The following is a 22,744-nucleotide window of genomic DNA, read 5'->3' as shown; positions in this document are numbered from 1 at the left end:
CCGCTATCGGGGGATTTACTTCCGGGTCCTGCGTGACAACTCAAAGAGAAGCGGGAGAAGTTGCAGGTGAGCTAGTGCGCGCAGTGCGGGTGCGGACGCGGGTGCGGACGCGGCGGGCTGGGCTGGGCTGGGCTGGGCTGGGCTGGGCTGGGCTGGGCTGGGCTTCCCTCCGGAGCGCTGCTCCCCAGGGGCTTGGGGGCCTGGGCGTCCTGGGCCCCTGCGCGGGGTGTGGATGAACTGAGGAGCGGCCTGGCAGAGGAGCGGGCTCTGGGGCCCGCCCGCCCCACTCCCTCATTCTGCAGGAGTCTATGGAGGCTCTGCGAGGGGCCGGGATGAGGCCCCTCCCGAGGCCTTGAGCTTACTTTACGTAGCTCCTGCTGTGTGCCAGATACTGGCGTAAGCGCGGTGGAAGGTGCATGGTTTCTTTTACTTCTCACAACCTTGTAAAGTAGGTGTTGCCCTGTTTTACGAAGAAGAAAGTGAGGCCCAGAAAGATTACAAGGTTTATCCCGGCTCACACCTCCAGTGTTACAAAAATTTGTTCAAAGAATGACTCTTGCACAGACCCAGCAACTGCATACCTGCATCCACATAAACACTTGTACATGCATGTGCAATGGCAGCGTTATTCATAATAGCCCCCAAATGGAAACAACCCAACTGTCCAAGTGATGAAAGGGTATCTACACATTGGAATATTATGCAGCCATAAAAAGCAATGAAGTACCGGAACATGTTACAATAAAAATAAACCTTGGATGCTAAGTGAAAGAAACCGGTCACAAAAGACGACATATTGTATGATTTCATTGATATGAAATAATCCAGAACAGGAAAAAGTAGATTTGTGGTTGCTAAGGGCTGGGGGGAAGGAAATAGTGACTGCTCAATGGCTATGGGATTTCTTTTGGGGGTGATGAAAACATTCTGGAATTAGATAGTAATGATGGTTTCACAACCTTTGTGAATATACAAAGAACCACTGAACTATGCACTTTAAATAAAAGGATGAATTTCATGATGCTAATATATATTTTCTTAAAAGGATGACTTTTGTCATCTCCATTTCAAATGTAAAGATCCATGTGGGAGGGGTGTATGAATCTTGTTACGGCCCCCTTAACATTTTGTATTAGAAACCTCCACTCCATTAATATCTCACCTTGACCCAGAAAGGATTTGAGAAGGTTCCTGTTAGACTAAAGGTGTAGCTCTCTGAGTTCCAGGTTGAATGTGTTGGGGACATACCCTATTTCTCTGTTTCTCTATATCGTATTTACCCCCATAAAGATTGGCCATCTAGTGGGCTGAATTGAATGCCACAGTCTGTCTCATCTTTCTTTGTCTTTTAGAGAATTCATTTGATAGCATGTATTAATGGCTCTAAAGAAGTCATCACTCTCCCTGGACTCTTCCAGTGATGCTGAGGAGTTGCCAGTATTTACCTTTCTGAAGAAGGAACCATGTTCTACAAAGAGGAGGCAGCCTCAGAGGGAGGAGAGGATCGTAGTGGTTCACACCTCAGATTCTGAGGCCTCCTGTCCTCCATCACCAAGGTGGAAAGATCCACCGCCCGTCCCAGACACAGCTGAACCCATCACCCAAACACAGCCAGTCAGGGTGCTGAGCAGTGGAAGTGAGGATGAGGAGGAACTTACTCCCCTGGCTGAGAGACTGACATGTAAGTTTTTGACCCACAAGCAGCTGAGCCCTGAGGATTCTAACTCCCCAGTTAAAAGCGTTTTGGATCATCAGAATAATGAAGGAGCATCACATGACTGGAAAAAACAGCCCTTTCCAAAGATCTGTGATGTTCCCCTCCAAGACACCTCAGAAAGGTGTACATTGAATAACAAGAACTCTACGGTAGACAGTCCATGCCATCAGGTTCCAGCCCCCCCAGCTACCTGCCCTCCCCGGAGCGTCAGTTCGTCAGTAACCAAAGCAAATGCCGAGGCCCTCCCACCTCAGAAGAGAACCAAGCACAGTCAGAAGGTCCAGAGGAGAGGCTCACAGGGACAAGCAAGCCGGAAGGAAAGCACCCTGAGACAACCACAAAGAGAAAAAAAGGCAGCACTGGCTAACAGACCAAAAGCCCAGCGGCCAGAGGAGTGCTTAAAGCACATCGCGGTGGCGCTGGATCCAGGTCCGCCCAGCATCTGTCTTCACCCTGTGCTGAGCTTCCTGCTTCCCGGGCCGCCCACTGACAGCCCCTTTCCGTCTGTTGCAGTGCTTTTACAGATGGAAGGCGGGGGCCAGCTCCTCGGAGCGCTGCAGTCCATGGAGTGCTGCTGTGTGATTGAGGCGCAGTCCGTGCCACGCAGCATCGCCTGGAGGAGGAGGGCCGGGCCGGCTGCGGTAGGGTTTCTGCTATGTCTTTCCTCTCCCTCCTTCCTCTTATACATATCAGTCAGGGCCCCGGTGGGAAAACAGATGGTACAGCCCTAACCGGTTTGCCTCAGTGGATAGAGCGCCGGCCTGCGGACTGAAGGGTCCCAGGTTCAATTCCGGTCAAGGGCACATACCCAGTAGGGGGTGTGCAGGAGACAGCTGATCGGTGTTTCTCTCTCATCGATGTTTCTAACTCTCTATCCCTCTCCCTTCCTCTCTGTAAAAAATCAATATTAAAAACACACACAACAGATGGTACACTCAACTTAGGTAATACAGAAACTACTTTCCAAGGCTTGGGTGGGGTACAAGGAAACTGCAAAGGACAATGCAGTACTTCGGGGTGATAACAGTATTGATTCAGGGTTTCTCCACCTCAGGTACTGTTGTCATTTCAGGTCACGCTGTTGTGCTGGGCTGGCCTGCATTGCAGAATATTTAGCAGCATCCCTGCCATTTACTCACTAGATGCCAGTAGCACCTTCCCCAGTTGTGACAATTGAAAATGTCTCCAGATGTTGCAAATGTTTCTTTGAGGAAAATCGCCCTGTTTGGGTACCACCAGGTTATCATAGCTGTTATCATGCGTAGGGCTGAAGGGATGAGGGGAGAAAGTGTTTACTGGAATCCAGGAGAGAAATGTAGAGAAGACCACCTTGGAAGAAGCTTGACCTCCCATAGAGGAGTGTAGCAAACGCTAGGTGATCCTATTGGGAAGGGGCCAGGGAAAGAGATACCCTGACTTCCCTCTCCTCCTTCCCTCCCTCCTTCCCTCCAATCTCCAGGGCCACCAGCCAGAGGGCATGTGGCCTTTGTGACGTGGTCTGTAGAGATCACCCTCCTTGGGCAGAGAGAGTGGGGAAGGGAGGAGAGTGATCTGCAGGGCAGAGGGAAGCTAATCTATACAGGATTCCTAATTCCCTCTAACTAGGCTTTGAGAATAGGCGGGCTTGCATTGGAATTGCAGCCTTGTGGCTTTATGGCTGTGACCCTGGGCAAATTATTTCATCAATTTGTGCTTCATGTATACAATGAGGATACTGTTACGTCCCTTTCAGTCCCCCCCACCCTTGTTGTGGGGACTAAATGAGATAAGCAAGCACCGAGCACATGGTAGACACATAGTACATGCTTCTTCCTGGCCTGGGCACCCAGGTTACTATACCTCCTGTACCTTCCACTCCTCTTATCTGCGAATCCAAAATAGTCCACCCCGCATTTTCAAGAGTTTATAGATGAAACATTATATTTTTGCTCTCTTGTTTGGATCTCATAATTTTCTCAGCCCATTTCAACTTGTAAATGTTCCTTTCTTTAAAAAAAAAAAAAATTGAGAGCCTTTGTGTTGCCCATTCACTTTTGGAAACTAGTGAATGTGGTGTCAAAAAAGGCGTAAACTACACACTTTGCAGCCCTTTCCTGCCCTTGAATTTGATGTCTTTGGTGGAGGAGCTGTGTAAGTAACAGTTTAAAAAAATTTTGATTAAAAAAAAATTGATTTTAGAGAGTGGAAGGGAGAGGGGAAGAGATAGAAACAAGGGTGAGAGAGAAACATCAACATCAATTGGCTGCCTCCTGCACACCTCCTACTGGGGATCGAGCCCGCAACCTGGGCATGTGCCCTGACGGAATCCATCCAGTGAGCTCTTGGTGCATGGGATGTTGCTCAACCACTGAGCCACACCGCCGGGCTCCTTTCTAATCTGCTGCCTTTGAGATGCTGAACAGTTGATTTGAGGACTGGGGAGGGACAGGATCATGGTTATTGGTTCTTGCTACCATGACTTCATTCCAGAAGAAAACGAATAACATAAAATGGGCTAGGCTGATGAGTGAGTTCCTTTAGAACAGCCGTTGCCAACTGGTGGTTCACAGATCACTGGTGGTCCGTGAGGTCCGAAAGGTTGGCAGCCGCTGCTCTAGAAGGCCTGGGTCTCTCTCGCAGTGCTGAGCACCTGCTGACTTGCCTCCCTCTGCTGGGTTCCGGGTGCTTTGGCAGGATGGAGAGGAGGCCTGGGTGGAGGAGCCGATGGTCCTGGTGCTGCTCCCGGCAGAGGCGTTTGTGTCCATGATCCACAACTTCAAGCAGGTGGGCAGAGCCAGAGGGGTGGGCGCTGAGGCGGGGACAGAGGGCTGACTCTAGAGAGCAAACACTAATGCAGTTCCTGCCCCTTTGTGCAGGGAGGTCTAGGCAGCACTGAGAAAGGGAAGGAAACACTCCGGAGCTTTGTAGCAGACATCACGGCAAGGACAGCGGGAAAGGCTCTGTCACTGGTGATTGTGGATCAGGAGAAATGCTTCAGGTTTGGATTTGTCAAGACTTAGCATCAAAAGGGGCAGCTCTTGGGCCAACAGGGGTGAAGTCTTTCATCCCAAATCTAGATCCTTCTGCCAGACAGTATTCCTACCGAACCCCGGGGGATGTGCTGGTCCAGGCTTCTTGCACCTCTTCTGCCTCAGCTCAGCCTGAAGGTGCTTGCTTCCCTTCTTTGATTTCCTCCCCTGCTTTAGTGCTCCAAATCCTCCAAGGAGAAGGAAGCAGGGAGTGGCAAACGGAGAACAGGCCAAGGAGAAGAAGAAGAAACAGAGACCACCAGAGGCCAACACAGGGCCCGTGGTGTCCAGGGTAGACATGGAGGAGGTAAGAGCGTCCTGTTGCCTGAGTCGGACCGGGCACCCATTTTACTAACCCGATTTGCTATTGAGAAAGAGTGACATGCCTGCTGGCCAGTACTCTCTGCCTTGGGACTAAGTAGGAGAGAATGGGCCAAACAGGAGCCAAGGGGTTGGGAACAGGGAGGAGAGAAGCCTCAGGGAACATGGAGGGAAGAAAAACTTCGGACTAGTCTCGCCGCCCCTCCAGTCCATCTGCCTTTGGGTTTTAGGCACTGGTGGATCTGCAGCTACACTCGCACACCCAGGCCCGAGTTGTGCAGAGCTGGCAAGAGCTGGCCGACTTCGCGTGCTCGTTCACAAAGGCTGTGGCTGAGGCGCCCTTCAAGTAAGTGCCCAGGCCAATCCCAGCCCACTGCTGGGTCCGGTCCTTTACAGTCGTTCTGGTACCCAAAGGTGCCCCTTCCCCTGAACTCTGCTGTCAGTCCATTGTCTCAAGCTTGAAGCAGGAGCTGACCTCACAAGGGGGATTCTGGGGAAGAGCCCTCAGCCCCAGCCCCTTTCAGGTGTTCTGCTTTAGCTTATGTGTTAGGTGCTGCAGGTTGGTCCAGGTTCACCAGTGGGCAGTTACCAGGATTCAGTGCAGGTCGGGTCACAATGTGATAGTCTCTCATAAAAATAAGTTTTAGCCTGCTTAGCTCAGGGAGTGTTCATAGTCAGAATTTAAGTGAGACCTCAGAGATCTAATCCAAGTCCCTCGTTTTCTACCTGAGGGAACTGAGGCCTGAAGAGACTGACTTAGCCAAGCTCCTAGCACGTTAGAACCACCAGAACTAGACTTCGCAGTGCCTGAGGCCCAGTCCCAGGTGTTTGACCCTGTGCACTGCCTCTCCAGTCTCAGTGCAACCCAATCTCAACATAAACTAAAGATTCTGGTACTTTTCCGGTAACTTCTCTTTTAATGAAAAGGACTAGATGTTGTTGTTAAGGGAAGCAGTAACTAGCGTTGCTTGGGATCAAAGTGAGCAAGATATAACCTTATGCCCACTTCTTCCAAGGTCACTGGAGGGAGGAGTTTTAAGTTCCCAGTTAGGGGACAGGTTCAGGAAGTAACCAGTGACTCACAGCTCTTGATCCCTGCTGTTTGCAGGAGACTCCGAGATCAAACTAATTTCTCCTTCTGCCTGGAGAGCGACTGGGCTGGAGGGGCGAAGGTGGACCGTGCTGGCAGGGGCCTTGCTCAGGTCTGGCGGAGGCAGATTCAGCAGCTGAACCGAGTCAGCCTGGAAATGGCCAGTGCTGTTGTGGCCGCCTATCCCTCCCCACAGCTCCTGGTCCAGGTATGCTGCTGCAGGGGCCACCGCCCCATGCCCTGTGGCCTTAGTGGGACTCCCACGTGGTTTTCACGGATAGCATTGGTGAGGGCCCAAGATTGCCTTGTAGGTCAACAGTGCAGGTCTGCTGAGATCCGAGTTAACATTGACCTAGGGTGGGGGGACAATTCTTATCCCCCAACCCAAGCTCACCACACCCTTGTTCCTCGATGAGGGATGACTGTGAATGGTGTGGTATTAAGAGATCATTTTCCACTTTCAGGCTTATAGGCGGTGTTTTTCGGAGCAAGAACGCCAGAATCTGCTTGCAGACATACAGGTGCGCCGTGGGGAAGGCGTGACATCTACCTCCCGCCGTGTTGGACCAGATCTATCCAGGCGCATCTACCTTCAGATGACGGCGTTGCAGCCAGATCTCTCTTTAGACAGTGCAGACTGAAGCTAGCCCCAAAGAACAGGATGAAAAGCTGGAGATTTCTGCCTCAGGACATGACCAATGAAGAGAGGGAGGTGTCGCCTGGAGCACAAGCCTGGGTCAGGCCCACAACAGATCCTGGGTGCCATTGTGGAAGTCTCCCTACCTGTCACCTGGCTGAGATATTTGCATTTATCTTCACCAGCAGTGTTCCTCTCCTGGCAAAAATCAAGTGCCATGCATGAGCCACCCCTGCCCCAGCCAGCCCTCAAAATACAAAGGAACACAGACAGACCATTCAGACACATATTTAATAGTTGCAGAAATCCAAAAGAACCTCAACATCAAGTCTTGAGATCATGAGTGAAGTGCCCTCGGTGGGTTGGCTTTCTAGGCTGGGTGTCCAGCCCTGTTGGCCCACTGAGGCTGCCTCAACCAGCCAGGGAACGGGTCTGATCACTATGCCGACTTCTGTATTCTCTCAGTCTTATCTTATGTACTATGTGTTTAGTTTCAATAAAGCATTTGTACCAGTGGCTCTGGAGCTTGGAGGAAGACTAAAGGAATGTGTAGTGATCCAGAGTAAGGTGTGGGCCTATACAGCAGAGCTATCCTTGGGGGAGAAAAGTCATTTCTTCCAGGATCAGGACAGTCACAACTGGCAATCCTATCCAGTTGGACCACTGAGCCTAAAAAGCTGGAGCCCGTCCTCTTCATCTCTGAACCTGAACAGCTTCTTGCTGTCCTCGGCGAGGGGCAAGGAACTTGCAGTCGGGAGTTTCAGTGAGTGGGCACCATGACATGGCCATTCCTGATCCCTTCATCCAGCTGTTGTCAAAGATGAAGCAGAGGAGGCCACTGAGCAAGAAAACACTTACTCTGGCCAACAAGAGTGACAGCCCCGCCCTTCATTGCACAAGTCGTTAGCGTTCCCGACCACCTTTAAATGCCTCTGCTCCTGGATTCCCTTCGCTGCCCAGGTAAGTTCTAGGGCTGGAATCAAACATTCTAAACCTCAGTCTCTGACGCTGGAGTGTTCAGGTTGCCTTTGAAGTATTTAGTCACACCAACGAACAGCTGTCACAGAAGGCGAAGGCTTTGCAAGGCTCTGCCTTGTTCACTGGCAATGGGGAAGTTAATGCTCTAAAATCGAGGCATTTTATGGAAGCCACGTAAGTAGAGGCAGGACTCCACAGGAGCTGCCCAAGACCCTCTAGGCTATGAGATTTCTACTTGTGGGTCATGAATCTGTCTACATGAAAGATTCCACTCTCTGGCTGAGAGATACTCCATTCTGGCCTCTCAGGACATTATAAGGAAGGCAAAATTATGGAAAAGAAAGAAATACCAGAGTGGGAGTCCAGTTCCCTCAAAATAGCTGGGCGACCATAAGCAAGTCACAGAAGGCCTCAAGTTCCTTATCTGCAAGTGTTCTATTGGACTGCATCGTCTAGAAGTCCCCTTCTGAGCCTGAGACTGTGTGGTCATTAAAATGTCTGAATGCCTGAGGCCCTTAAGAAAATAGGTATGCCCCTCCCCTCCGATTTAGGCTAGATTTGCTGAGCATGGTGTCCTAATCCCCACTGACAACCCACTGCCTCCTGATCTGCCCTGGGTCCCCAGGGAGGAATGAAAGGGTTTGTGACACACAAAAGTGTAAATGTAGTAACGGCCGACCACTTAGGAGAAATGAGCCTTGCCTTCACAGTTCCGTATAACAACTAGAAAAGGCTGTTGTTCCTCTCCCCACCCCCAAGCCTATTCCTTTAGGCCTGAGGTTATTTCCTCTCCCTAACTCCCACTTCATATTCCACCAGGGAACCCTGACTCAGGAACAAAGAAGTCCTACAAAGAGGAGGTCTCAAGTACCAATCAGCAGCCATTTAATGACGGCAGGTAGGTCTGACGCTAAAAAGAGGTTGTGTCCAGCAGAACCCAATTCCATAGGAATCCAAGTCCCAGGGCTGAGAGGCAGCAGGTGTTGAGGACACGCTCATTGCTGAGGCTCGGTCTGCAGGACCCACTGGAGGATGTGGTGGCTGCGCAGACCCCGAATCGCATTGTCGTAGATGGTGTTCACGCTGGTGCAGAGGGGCTGCTGCTGCAGCTCCGTCACCCGGCACACCACCAGCCCGCCCGCCACGCACAGCAGCAGCAGCAGCAGCAGCTTCAGCACCGCCCAGGACCGGGTGTGCTTCCGGGGTGGCTGCTTACGGGACCGAGAGCTGGACTTGGATTCTGGAGTGACAAAGTCACAGGAGACAAAGAAGTTCAGTCAGTTTGAGGAGACCCACACTCTCCACCATTCAGTGCTGTTCTCCATACAGATCCACGTATACCCTTCTTAGGCATGAATATCGTTTTAAGAACATCTGAGCTCTTAAAAACTTGCTATGTGCAGACTGAAATATAAGCTGCCTTCTCCTTGGACTCAAGGGAAGACATTCAACACTAGAACTCATTCTGGACATCTCACATGGCGCACACAGTCCCAGGTCCTAAGTCCTTGAAAACATGGTGATGCTCCAGGCTCCTCAGGGTCAGGGGAGGGGCTTGTCAGGAAGCAAGGATGGAGGGCTGCCCACTTGGGGAAACACTTTTAAAACTTTTACTTTTTTTAATTATTGATTTTTAGAGAAGCATCGATTTGTTGTTCCACTTATTTCTGCATTCATTGGTTCTGTATGTGCCCTGATCTGGGATTGAACCCACAACCTTGGTGTATCGGGACAATGCTCTAATCAACTGAGCTGTCTGGCCAGAACCTTGAGATGTATTAATATTGTTAATATCATACAGGGTGGCGCAAAAATAGGTTTATAGTTGTGAATACATGAAACCGTTTATTTTTGTATTTATTAATTACGGTATTATTTTCCATAGGAACAACTATAAACCTAATTTTGTCCCACCCTGTATAAAATACATATTAAAAAAAACAGTGATTACTGCTGGGAATGGGGGATTAGAGGTGACTGCCATTTTCTGATATTTAGAGAGAACTTTTCTACATTTTCTGCAATGAACACGTATATTACCTTTATAATTAGGAAAAAATGGTTTTGAGATTACTCGGCAACATTTAAAAGAACCTGACTGAGCACCTCATGTGAGAACTCATGATGTTCTCACTTTATCCTGTCGCTGCCCTGTACGAAGGAGGATCCTCATTTTACACAAGGAAACAAAAAGGTGGCAAGGTCAGGCAACTTGCGCAAGGCCAGCAAGGGAGAGCAGGGCCTCCGCCTCCCTCCAGAGCTCCCCTGCTCAGGGGTCCCTTTGGCCCAGAGGGTATACGACCCTCCCATGTACATGGAGCCACATAACAACACAGATTCAACTGGACACACTCAGGCAAAACGCTAATGTGTCTTTTATACCACATGGCTCCCTGAACACGGACCAAATGATCCCTGCGGTGTTCAAGCAAAAAGAGAGTAATCTGTTCCAACGCGGAAAGAAAGCCATAGGCAGTGCTGGCTTTCCTGAGACGGCACCACGCTCACAAAGCACGCCCAGTGTACTTCACGGATGATGCGAGGGACTTAAGAGTCATGTGACCACATGCATCCTTCACCTTTCTTGGTGACTTTAGAATCTAACTCTTGCCCTAGCCGGCTTGGCTCAGTGGATAGAGCATCAGCCTGTGGACTGAAGGGTCCCAGGTTCGATCCCGGCCAAGGGCACATGCCTGGGTTGCGGGCTCAATCCCCAGTGGGGGGTGTGCAGGAGGCAGCCAATCAATGATTCTCTCTCATCATTGATGTTTCTATGTCTCTCTCTCCTTCTCCCTTCCTCTCTGAAATCAATAAAGAAATATATTTTTTAGAATCTAACTCTTACAAAAAAGTGCAATTCCCTGTCCTGGTAATGCTCTCAGCTACATCTGACCAAAACCCCACATGTGCCTCTGGGGAAACAAGCCAGCCAGGCCCGACGCTTGTTCCCAGGGAGAATCCCCCACACCTCGTAAGCAAACCCTCTGAGGTGCTCCCAGGCCAGAGGGGTCACTGTATCTGACTAAGTTTACAAGTTCATCCACGCCGGAACACATCCGTGCGTCTCCCCACTGCACCTGCCGGAGCCTTACTGAGGGAACACTTACTCGATGCCTGATTGGTTTCCTTCTTGGGTTTCTTCTCGGGCTCCCGTTTGGATGCTTTGAGGGCATCGTACTCCTTCCTCCGTCGCTCCTTCTCTTCCGCCTTCTCCCGCTTGCGCACCTCCCGCTCCTGAGCCTCCTTGGCTCGCTGCTTGGCCTCCCGCTTCTTCTCCGCCTCTACAGGAGAGATATCCCCAAATGGCTTCTCTCCCCACACCTTCCAATGTGCTTTCCCGAGCAATTAAAAGCATGGATTCCGCCTCCCTTCCTCTAGCCAAGGGTCACAAAGGACACATGAGAGGAACCAGCTGCCTTTCTGCCCTCCCTGTAGTATAATAAGCAGCTCTCGGGGTTTGCTGAATGGACTCATGAGGGGGCTTCTAGCCACAAGCTGCAAAGAGATCAGGGTGAGCTGACAAGAGGGGCAGAAGGCATGGATGATGAGGCCGGAGCGCCCTAGAACAGGTACCAACTCAGAAAGCACAGCGATCGGTAGCCTCCTACAACTCGGCTCTGAGCAGAAGCAACAATGGAGGTGTTGAGTCCACGGGAGTCCTGTCTCCCCCCGCTTGGGGAAGGAATGTGGCTTGAGAAGGACAAGCAAGAAGAGAAAGTGAGCACTCAGGTTCAGGGGTAGAGATGATGGAAATGTTTTTCTGAAACAGCGAGATGAATAGTTCGTAATGTCTAGACTTATTCTGATTTACTTCACAGTTCAAAGATGTTTACACGCAGTCCCCAACTTACAAATTATTGGGTTCTAAAAATGCATTGCCAAATTCGTTATTTGGACATCTCAAGTACATTTTTCCAAAGCCAGAAGGCCACAGATGGTGGCTAAATGTCCTTTTAGGGCTTAAAGGCCTGTTTGAACCATCATGTAGCTGAATAGTAGCACTATAAGTACTGTAGCTTTCCACTGCCTCTGTCAACAAACAGGCTCCCAGTTCCAGCTGAGCACTGGGAATGCCAAGAACACACTGCACTCAGCCTCCAGAGAGCCTGGGCCGTGAAGCAGTGGAAGCAGCAGTGGTCGGAGTAAACACTCATTACAGTAGCCATGCACGTGTAAGGGACAGTCATAACTCAGCTCTGATCTCAGGGACTGCAGTCAGTACCACAGGAGCCAGCCAGCTAGGCAACAGCACCTGGGTGCCAGGCCTTGTTCTAAGTGCTCGAGATACAGCCGTGAAGACAAGCCAGGTTCTAGTGCCTGAGTCATCTACTCTGTAGAGGAGACGAACAATAAACAAGTGAGCAAACAGTAAAAAAGAAATGATGTGTGCCATAGAGTAAATGATAGCGGACGTGATGGAGAGTGACACTGGGATGCTATTCTAGTTTGGGTGGTTCAGAAAGGGTTAAGGTTAACCTAAGGCAACATTTGTGCAGAGACATGAGGGATTACAGGAAACCGACTGTGGAAAGCTCTGAGGGAAAAGGAAGCCAATCAAAGCCCCAGAGGTGAGACTACCTGGTGCGTTCCAGCAATAGCAGGAGCCTGTGTGGCTGAGTTAACTGTATTCTCTGTGTATGTGTGTGTGTGTGTGTGTGTGTGTGTGTGAGAGAGAGAGAGAGAGAGAGAGAGAGAGAGAGAGGGAGGGGCAGGCAAGGCTGGAGAAGCAAGCAGGCGTGGGCTGTGGCGGGTCTTGACGGCCATGTTACTGAGTTTGAGTTTCATTCTAAGCTCAATTGGAAGCCATTTGAGGGTTTTAAACAAATAGCAGCATAAATGACTTGTTTTAAAAGATTTCTCTGGCTGCTGTGTGGAGAAGGACTTTGCAGAGAAGGCACACGCGTGGAGAGTGGACGTGTCAGGAGGTACTGTGGCAGTCCACGGGATGGAGGCCTGATTATGGGGCTGGCCCTGGAGGCGGGGAAATAGTCACATACGAACGTGCTGACGGACTGGGTATAGGAGTAACAGGAGAAAGGAATCATGGACAACTCTCTATTCCTGGCTAGAATGACTGCAGGGATGCTGACTTCCTCTTCTGGGGAACACTGTGAGGACCTGTTTAGCCAAGCTGAATCTGAGATGCCTATTAACCCTCCAGGCAGACAGACAGACAGCAGTTGAACGTGACTTTGGAGCTCAGTGGAGAAACCAAGACTGGAAAGACGTTCGTCAGACAAAGAGGATACTGTCTACCCCCACACTGATCCCCACTGCTCTGCACGACTCCTCCACTGGATCCAGCTCCTGAAGCAGAACCAGTGGCTGGATCAGGGCCCGGAAGATGACTGGAAGAGGGATGGCCACCTACCGCGTTCTACTTCCTGCCGCCGCTGCCTCTCTCGCTCCTGATCCGCCTGCACGACCTTCATGTGCTGTAAAACCTGCAAAGGCAGGAGAGGGCGCTCAGGGACTCCGTGCAGTGGTCTACAGCTCCACTCTGCTCAGGGGAAGTCTCAAAGGACTGCTCTTCTCCGGATCCCAGATCAGCGCAAGCCCGATGCAGAGCAGAGCTAATGGAGCTAACCCTCTACGTGTCCCAACTCAGTGCCACCCCTGGAGAAGACTCTATGAGCCCCGCTCACTACAGCTGTCAGGAAAAAAAACTGAACTCAGCGACAACTGGAATCTGTAAACCCCTGCCACTTACAGTCTCTGATGTGCACAAGTTCATAATTCTCCCAGCAACTCTGTGACGAGCATGGACTACTCTGTGATGAGCAGGGACAGCAGTTCCCCACGATGCTTTCCGGATCTCCCTCCTCTGGCTGCCTCAGGTTCCCCTCTCCTCAGTCCTGGGGAGTTTTCTTACCTAACTCAGTTATAAGACTGTGAGTTCCTAAGTGTAGGGACTATTGTCCTGTCTGTAGGCGAGCACAGAGCTTAGCTAAGTATAGGCACTCAATACATGTTTGATGAACAACTGACAGACTGGGTATAGGAGTAACAGGATTCCCATTTCAAAAGGAAGAAAACCGAGGCTCATAGGGCGATCTGTCCACACCTCGTGGGCTGGAAGCAGCACAGCCGGGAGGGCAGGTCTTCTGAGTTCCCAGACCAGAGCCTGTCCCACTCACTGGAGCAGAGGCAGGAGAGCTCGAGGAGAAAGGGAAGGAGCCATTCTGCCCAAACACCATACCACGCACTGGCGCCTGAGCCCCTCGAATTCTCAGCTCAGTCACGGCTGACTTCTAATTTAAAAAACCTCAGAGATTCTCATGATGGGCACGGTTAAGGGAGGAGGTAAACACCTTGTTATTTTTTTAGCAGCTGACATTCCTTGGATGTAGGGGACATAGTACAAGCTTGGAGCCCAATACAATCCTGACTCTTACTAACAGCGTGACCTTAGCAAGTGACTTAATCTTTCTTTCTCCCTCTCTTTCTTCCTTTCTCTCTCTCTCTCTCTCTCTCTCTCTCTCTCTCTCTCTCTCTCTCTCCCCCTCTCTCCCTCCCTTCCTCCCTCCCTCCCTTCCTTCTTTCCTTCCTCTCTCTCTCTCTCCCTCTCTCTCTCTCTTTCTTTGACTAACCTTTCTGAGCTGATTTTTCTCATCTGGAAAACAGAGATAAGACTTCTCTGGCCTGTTGCAAAGATTAAATTACATAACTTGTACTAGCTGCCTAACATAGCCCCTGGCATTATGTGTGCTCAATAAATACTGCTGCTTTTTTACTTCATCTTTCTAACCGCATGAATGAGGAGAGGAAAACCTAAACTATTGTAAATTACAACAGCAAATGGTCTGCATTTCACTACTGCACTAGACACCCTACAGGACAGACATGTATTCAAATGCAATTATTTTACTTCGTGGGAACTTCAAACATACACACGCCCATCATGAGGGCTCAGGGGCAGGCTGCCAAAGTAGCTCCCTCCAAGGACCTGGTTTGAAGCCACAAGGAACCATCCTGTGTAACCCAGGAGTCCAATCTCTTCTCTCTGAAGGGAATCAACTTCCTAAAAATTGGCTTCTCAACGAGGAGTGACAGGATCTGGAGGAAGGTAAAGCATGAAGGAGACAGTCCCTGTGTCACTCTGAATTTTAAATAAGCATCAACCATTCAGTTGGTTTTGGGGAGTGTACAGCTGGCTAATGAAGAGCTAGGAGGTTTAAGAGACGTCCCTTTACCTTTATAGCAGGAGTAACCTGTATCTATCTGAAAACACAGCAAGTTCAGAAATGGGAGGGACTCTTCTAGTCTAGGCTGTAAGCCCCTAGAGCAGGGGTGGGGAACCTTTTTCTGCCAAGGGCCATTTGGATATTTATATCATTCACGGACCATACAAAATGATCAACTTGAAAATTAGCCTGTATCTGGGCAAACATTTAATTAACTCACACCTACTGCCTTAGCAGGGTCAGACCAAATGATTTCTCAGGCCTTATACGGCCCGTGGGCCAGACATTCCCCATCCATGCCCTAGAGCAGTGGTTCTCAACCTGTGGGTCGCGACCCCTTTGGGGGTCGAACGACCCTTTCACAGGGGTCACCTAAGACCATCGGAAAACACATATATAATTACATATTGTTTTGTGATTAATCGCTATGCTTTAATTATGTTCAATTTGTAACAATGAAATTGGGAGTCACCACAACATGAGGAACTGTACTAAAGGGCGCGGCATTAGGAAGGTTGAGAACCACTGCCCTAGAGGGTAGATTTTGTCTACTTATCCCAGTTCACAGCATATAGTAAGCACCTGATGAACACTGTTGAACTAACAAATTATTCTTAAAAGATTCTTTACTATGTACCAAGCTGATCAGTTACTATGACTATGCCACGCGAGGTGAGATCTAAACTAACTCATGGAGACTAGTAACCTCATTCTGACTCACCCAGGCCACTTCCCAGCAATACCTAAAGGTGTGCTGCCGGAGACAGCTCAGGGGCGGCATGCTGGAAGGATGGCGTAGTTACCACATCCACAGTGCACTGTGCTATCTGGGGCTTTGTCTGCAAGTGTGAGTACTCCTCAAGACCTTCGCACTCAATAAACACTGTTTCTATAGGTCACAGACTGTAGAGTATCAGCAGTTTCATATGGTTCAATGTATTATTTGTTGACCAAATGGACAAATGAAAGGCCTGTGCACAATGAGGGTGTCTAAGTGTCAGAGATATGAACACAGACTTCCCGCGGAGCATGTAGTGCCTAGAGGGTAGTCAATGGTAGCTACTACTGTTCTTCGAAACCAACGTCACTCCTAAAGCAGCACGTTTTCAAAATGGGACTTCACTGATCACCTGCGGTGTCATCAGCCACGGGCACACTGTCGCCTTGGTTACTTGGCTGCCTTAATTTTGCTGTTGGTTTCTTATAACAATAGGTGGCACAGATGGTGGGACTATCTAAGAAGCCCTGAGCTAATGATAAGAAAGTACATTACTCTCGAGATTCCTATAGAGACTCATCATACACACATTTCACTTATATTAATTCTTGCTTTTAAAGTTAAGGCCTTTTTGTTCACCATTAAGCAAAAGCCAAAGTCATCTGGTGCCCGGCCAAAATGGTGATAATAGTTCCCAAAGTCATCTGGTGCCCAGCGGAAGCAGCAGCAATCCGTTCTGAAGCAGGAGGGGAAAATGACTAGAGGTGGGGATTTTTGAGAGATGGGAGTAGTGCTGTTCTTAGCCATGTGAGGCGTCTTCAAGGTTATTGGCAATGTTTGCCTTCCATGCTGCCTTTATTTCCTCGCTATTTCACACTTGGGTTGCGGGAAACGAGTTAAGTCGGCTCGCGTGAATTGCGCGTACTCCGCGGGAGCCGTCTTAAAATACTTTTTTTTTTTATAGACTAGCAGTAGAATGCGGGTAACGTATAAATACGTAAACTAAAGTTATCATAATTTTACTGAACGTTGCCATTTGCGCAAAAAAATTAGCAAAAATGGCCCGCACCACGCGCCACCTGTTAGCGCCTGATGAAAGCTACCCGCATACAGTGTGTTCACATGACTCGACTGAAATCAAATGCCAGGTCTGCAGAGGATACATCTGTTTATAGCTATAAACTCACAAATACGGCCCTAGCCTGTTTGGCTCAGTGGATAGAGCATCGGCCTACGGAATGAAGGGTCCCAGGTTCGATTCCGGCCAAGGGCATATGCCTGGGTTGCGGGCTCGATTCCCAGTGAGGGGTGTGCAGGAGGCAGCTGATCAATGATTCTCTCTCATCATTGATGTTTCTATCTCTCTCTCCCTCTTCCTTCCTCTCTGAAATCAATAAAGAAATATATTTTTTAAAAAACCACTCACAAATACGAACAATACCTTTATTATCAAAGTTCCTTTCTGTGACTCAGAAAGGCCACTGCCCCTAACTCTCTGGCCCCATTCAAACAACAGTGACAGTGAAATGCTGGATCAGGGAGGTCCGGGTTCCTTAAGAATGGAAGGCCTGTGGTAGAGCCAAAGTAGTATTGTTCTACTACTTGTAAAGTAAACACAGAAACAAAGCTCCCTTTGCTTGCCAGGTTCATAGTAGACAAACGTACTGAGACCTTAGTACTTTAATCAACACACAGCTACGGGTGCCCTGGAAGGGAAAACAAGAGGAGGCAGAGGCAAGTCCCAGGAGAGTCTGTGAAAGAGACACCAGTGTGTGTGTGTGTGGGGAGGGGGGGGGGGTGCTTACCTTGTTGGCACACTGCTTACACTGCTTCTCATCCAGGCAGTCCCCTGCCACTTTGGCCAGGGCAGGATCCAGGGGGTTATCCTTCAGGTCCAGCCACTTCAGGCTCTAAAGAGATAGGGCAAAAATAAAAAAATTTAAAAAAGAAAGAGATGGGGCATTGAGACTGGCTAAGCCTGAGTTCACACACTGAGTCCCTCCAAGTGGAACAAAACGAGTAGGGAGAGAGCTCCTCTGTGTCCCAACTGTAGGAAACACCATGTGGCAGCACCTATTCCGGTCAGCCTAAGCCGTGGTCCAGGAGACCCTGAGCCTCCCTTTGCCATCCCTGACCATGAAGCATTGGTTCATGAATTGGTACCTTGAGCTGAGCAAAGCTGACAGGCAGGGTGACCAGTCTGTTTTTGAGGAGATCCAGGTGCTGGAGGTTGACCAGACGGCCAAAGTCGGCAGGCAGTTGCTGCAGTTTGTTCTTACTCAGGTCCAGCTTCACCAGGTGTGTGAGGCCACAGAAATCCGACTAGGACCCAAAGAGAGAACACCTCAGCCTGGGGCTCACACACTGGTGAACAGCCCAGGAGCCCCCAGCTCAGAGGCACCTACTAGTATGTGTAAATCCTGACTCTACTTTTTACCAGCTATTCCATCTCAAATGAAAATGGACATAATGAGCATCACTCCTGGTCGTAAGGAGTGAGAAGTGTTTGCAAAAGGGCTGAGCACAAAGTAGGCACAAAATAAATGTGGGTCCCTTCACCCTCAGTTCTCTCCCTCTAACCCAGTGGTTCTCAACCTTCTGGCCCTTTAAATACAGTTCCTCATGTTGTGACCCCAACCATAAGATTATTTTCGTTGCTACTTCATAACTGTAACTTTGCTACTGTTATGAATCGTAATGTAAATATCTGATATGCAGGATGGTCTTAGGCGACCCCTGTGAAAGGGTCATTCGACCGCCAAAGGGGTCGCGACCTACAGGTAGAGAACCGCTGCACCTGTCCTCCACATTGCTACTAGAGTGACTGGAGACACATTCTGTCCTCATACACCACGCTATGTTCACCTTTCATAGGAGCTGTCAAAACATAGTGAGACCATCCATTTTCCTAAGATCAAGTGCCCCTTGAATACCAGTGTTATTCTTTTTATTTTTGTAGCACTTAGCACAGTACTTAGCACAGGTGCCCTATGAAGGTTTTTTAAATGACTGGCTGAGGCACACCCTACCCATATCCTGGCTCTTCTTCAGCTCATGTCAAAACATCCCTCTTATCATTAAGCCTTCAAGGTACTATTCATGTTCTCTGGGGACTTGTAAACGCCAAGGGATCTACGCCAGGGGATCTACGCCAGGGGATCTGCACTGCCGAGGAAGGCAAGACAACGGATTGAAAAGTACACGTGGGAGTGCTGAGTGACCATCCGACAAAGTGTACAGCAGGTGTCAGGTTGCAAGGAATTCTGCCCTTCTTTAATTCAGCACAAAATACTTCCTGGAAGAAGTGGGAGCTCAGATGCCTGTTCAGTATTAAAAATGGTTCTTGATGAGCTGTGGGATGATGCTACAGACAATGAGTGAGGTCCAGGTGAATGCCGAGAGGGGAATGGACTAATGACCCAGTGAAGAAACTGCCAACTCCTGAGACTCGATTCCTGAGTAAATGAGTGAATATCAGAGAATGGCAAGAGGGACTTGGCCAGGGTAATGGATGGGAAAGGCAACAATGACAACCCACTTAGGCCTGACTGTGAGGGAGCACTGCTATAGAGGAGAAAGCACATTTACCAGGAGAGGCTGAGGGATGAACGAGTCCAGCGCCTACACAGGTGCAGCAAAGGAGAATTGGTACAGAAAAATCAAAAGGATTTGACCATAGATTGGATGTGCTTATCTCAAGCAATTAAAGACTGAAAGGATAATGACACAGTAGTCCCATACAACCACAATTTCTCCTGTTCCCCATTAACTGTTGCACGAGGAAGCGGTTTATAAACAGCTTTCTCTCTGAAATGCAGAGCAATTTAAGAAGTTCTCCAGTCTCCTCTATGCAATAGGGAGATAAACTATTTTACAAAGTAATGATATCAGGCAGAAAAAAGGGTGAGCCCAGTAAGGGATTCAGCCAGCATCCTGTTGTTGACTTTAGTTTTCTGTGGCCTGACTTTCCCACTGTTCTAAAGAACGAGGCCCCTACCTTGCTTTCCTTCCCACTGAGATGACTCCACCCCCAACATACTCAGATTTAGCTGAAGGCTGCCTGCAGGCCTAGCCTGAAACTATGCCTATGACACAACTTCTCCAAACAGGAAAATGAAGCATCAGGGCTCCAGAAGGAGTTGTGCGTGCTTGCCAGTCTTACCGGGAGAGTAGTCAGTTTATTGCAGGACAGATCCAGTATGGTGGCCTTTGGAAGGGCAGCCTAGGAAAGGGAACGAGAACCAAACATCAAATCAACACATGAAATGATTCAGTGACATCTGCTAAGGAAGCATTTACCAGTTCCCATGATCAGGAAAGGCCTTTAAAAAAAAATTAACACTAAAGTATAATGTTCCTAGGGATAGGAGAGGAAAAATGAGCCAAGCAACCAAAGCCTAGGGAAGAAGGCAAATAGGGGTTTGGCTATGGAACATCCAAGAAAGGATAACAGATTCTTAAGGAATTCTCCTTAGCATTTCTAGTATTTTCTCTAGCACCCTTCCTTATTCGTTTTAACGAAGGGACTGTGTCTAATATGGCTTTGCAATTTCCATATTCCCTAGTTCAGACCTTCTGGGCTCTCAATATACATGTTGGCTGGTTCATGACTGAATGAACGAGTAAACAGTAACTATCAGAGTGAAAATAAGGCCCTCAGGCCCCATCTCCAGTCTCCCTGGTGTTCAGGGAGGAGCTCAGCGAAACCCACCCTCTTTCTCCCTAGGGGCAGTCCTAGGGCCAGGTGGAAACAAGGCTGGCCATCTTCCCGGGGTGGGAAAGAAGCCAAACACTCGGATAAAGGACCCTGGGCCAACCTACACTTCCCAGTTGTCAGAAAGTCCCAAGAATAAGTCTGACCACCTTAAAAAAGTGTTAGATTTTACAGTGGGAAGAAAGCCATCATACCTACATGTTTCAGCATCTGCTACCTGCCAAACAGTTCACTTCACAGTTGTACCGAATCCTCATAACCTCTATGAGACGGGAACTATTACCACCATTTTATAAATGAGGAAATCGAGGGGGGGGGGGGTGAAGTAGGTTGCCAAGGGCACTCGGCTATGAAGCAATGGGGCACTGACATATGAACTGGGAATCCTGTGCTAACTCCACCCTACACAGCCAAGGCGGAGGGAAGGCTGGGTCCAGCGCCAAAGGCCGAGACAAAAGTCTACGTCATCCCAAGTGAGGCCGGCGAGGAGGGCGCAGGTGAGCCACCAGGTGGGAAAAGCAGGGATGACCCATCTCACTCACTCCACGTTGGCAACCAGTTGGTGTAATCTCCTAAGGGCCTCGGACCTCGGTCTCCTGGGTGGGAGGGTGGGAGTAGGGGGGCTGGAGGGGTGGGCCCCCGGGCAGCGGGGATGCCGGTCAGTTTCAGCCCAGTGGGCGAGAGACCTTGCCAACCAAGCAGGGAGGCCTCACCTTCTCCAAGGAAGGACGCCTCGGGGCTGGGGCGGCCGCCTGGGCTGGCCGGCTCCCTACGAAACCCTGGCTCCGGGCCACACCCCGGTCCACCTGGAGGCCTCCTTCTCAGACCTAGTCATTCATTCATTTGCTCATTCATTCTCCCAATACATCCAGCCACGGCTCCGTGGGCGCCTCCGGGGGTCAGGCACGGCGCTGGGCGTCGTGATCCCCCACCCCCACCCCCCGATGGGGCAGGGGGAGATTTACTCTTGACCCGGGCAAAGCCAGAGGCCGGACCAGCAGCCCCCCGCCCCCAAACCCCATCCCTGGACCTGCGCCAAAGGGACACGTGTACATCTCGGAAGAGCCCTGGGACCGGACGCGGCCTCCCCGGGGGGGCTCGGCCCCAAGCTCCCCACCCGATTCCAGGACCTCCCCACGGGGGCGCGGGGAAGGGGGCGACCCACGCCAGGGCCAGGGGCAGGCTCGGTGGACGCCGGGGCCCGCGACTGTACTGACCAGCTCCTTGACCGGGACCTCATTCAGGTCGCTGAGGCTCAGGTCCAGCTCGTTGCCGTCCAGCTTGTCGCGGAGATTCCCGCCCTTGCTACCGGCCTTGGTCATGGTGACGCCGGCTGAGCGGCCCCGTCTCTCGGGCTGCGACCGGCAGGAGATGCTCCAGAAGCCGCCCTTGGGCTCAGTGGTCTCGCACCCAACCGACAAGGCCTGCGTCCTCCGCCGCCGGTGCAAAACCCCAGCCGCCCGTCTGCCCGCCGGCCGCTCTCTGGTCCCTGCGCCCCGCTCCCACCGGTACCGCCGCGACGACGACCACTTCCGTGTCCACGTCACCTTTCACGGCCACCGAGACGCGCTGGGCTAGAGGGGCGCTCGCAGGTGCCCGAGCGCCCTCTGGCGCCGGAGGCCGCGCCCTGCAGGCGCCGCCAACCCCGGAGGGGTGGGGTTCAAGGCTCCGAGCTGGTTGGCGAGGCGGGGCCGCCGCGTTCCCCGGTGACTTGGGGGCACGCCTGCGGGCATCATTGCTGACCACGTTAAGAGGCGAAAGGGCACGCGAATGGGGCCAGAAGACCTGGGCTGCATCCAAAACAGACCTCATGACATCACCCCCATTCTCCTGGATTAGAAGCCGAAACTGTGTGTCCTTCAAAATTGCTCCTTGTCCTCTACCCAACAGTCTCCCTCCCAATCATTCGGAAAACCCGCCCTCTGCCCGTCTCGTATCCCCTCCTCACCGCCCCAGACCTTGTCTAGGCCACCACCAACTCGCACCTGGGATTACTCTGAGTCTCTCTTCCTCCCATCCGCCTCTACCCAGCTGCCCACATGATGTTTCTAAAAATCTAGCCAGGCCTCCCCTCTGCTTAGAACCCTTCAAACCTCCAGCGACCTCTAGGCTATGGAGCACTCTCCGTTCTAGACTGGCCCAGCCTGCTTCCGCAGCCTCCTCCTAACCCCCGTCCCTGCCTGGGATGCTGTGTGAGACCTTCCGTGGGGGGCTCCCCACCTTTCCCCCTCCTGGAATGGCCCTGCCTTCCTCAGGCACCTCTGAGGCTTAGCTAATTCCCCGAGTCCTGCAGGAAACCCCTCCAGCCACCGACTGAACCCCAGACTGAGTTAGCGGTCCCTCCCTGGGGCTCTGACAATGCCCTATCTGCTGCCTT

At 50.6% G+C, this 22,744-nt stretch overlaps 2 protein-coding genes and 1 non-coding gene across 5 annotated transcripts; 2 read left to right on the top strand and 1 right to left on the bottom strand.

Annotated features, from left to right (window-relative positions):
* The first annotated feature begins 33 nt into the window (after positions 1-33).
* On the top strand, positions 34-7,288 carry EME1 (essential meiotic structure-specific endonuclease 1). 3 transcript variants are annotated; one of them, XM_070393872.1, is made up of 9 exons: positions 34-66; positions 1,353-2,146; positions 2,231-2,358; positions 4,391-4,480; positions 4,573-4,694; positions 4,903-5,032; positions 5,277-5,392; positions 6,155-6,344; positions 6,601-7,288. In XM_070393872.1, exons 2-9 carry the CDS (start codon positions 1,378-1,380, stop codon positions 6,775-6,777), a joined length of 1,722 nt encoding a protein of 573 aa, XP_070249973.1. In that variant the 5' UTR covers positions 34-66; positions 1,353-1,377; the 3' UTR covers positions 6,778-7,288. The 3 variants fall into 3 exon arrangements, with proteins under 3 accessions (XP_070249973.1, XP_070249974.1, XP_070249975.1); XM_070393873.1 differs by lacking the exon at positions 6,155-6,344 and having other exon boundaries at positions 6,601-6,764; XM_070393874.1 differs by lacking the exons at positions 5,277-5,392; positions 6,155-6,344.
* Positions 3,727-3,860, top strand: LOC138995232 (small nucleolar RNA SNORA13). Its single transcript, XR_011468562.1, has one exon. It is a non-coding gene; the product is annotated as a small nucleolar RNA SNORA13 (small nucleolar RNA).
* On the bottom strand, positions 7,046-21,915 carry LRRC59 (leucine rich repeat containing 59). Its single transcript, XM_070393875.1, has 7 exons — positions 21,585-21,915; positions 19,816-19,875; positions 17,817-17,975; positions 17,459-17,563; positions 13,123-13,195; positions 10,859-11,032; positions 7,046-8,991 (listed from the first exon to the last, which is right to left on the bottom strand). Exons 1-7 carry the CDS (start codon positions 21,687-21,689, stop codon positions 8,747-8,749), a joined length of 921 nt encoding a protein of 306 aa, XP_070249976.1. The 5' UTR covers positions 21,690-21,915; the 3' UTR covers positions 7,046-8,746.
* Between the last annotated feature and the right edge of the window lie 829 nt (positions 21,916-22,744).

Source organism: Myotis yumanensis, unplaced genomic scaffold (assembly GCF_028538775.1).
Source record: "Myotis yumanensis isolate MYYU_CA2020_CCGP unplaced genomic scaffold, mMyoYum1.0.hap1 SCAF_16, whole genome shotgun sequence".
Taxonomy (NCBI): Eukaryota; Metazoa; Chordata; class Mammalia; order Chiroptera; family Vespertilionidae; genus Myotis; species Myotis yumanensis.
This window is presented reverse-complemented; position numbering and strand designations above follow the sequence as displayed.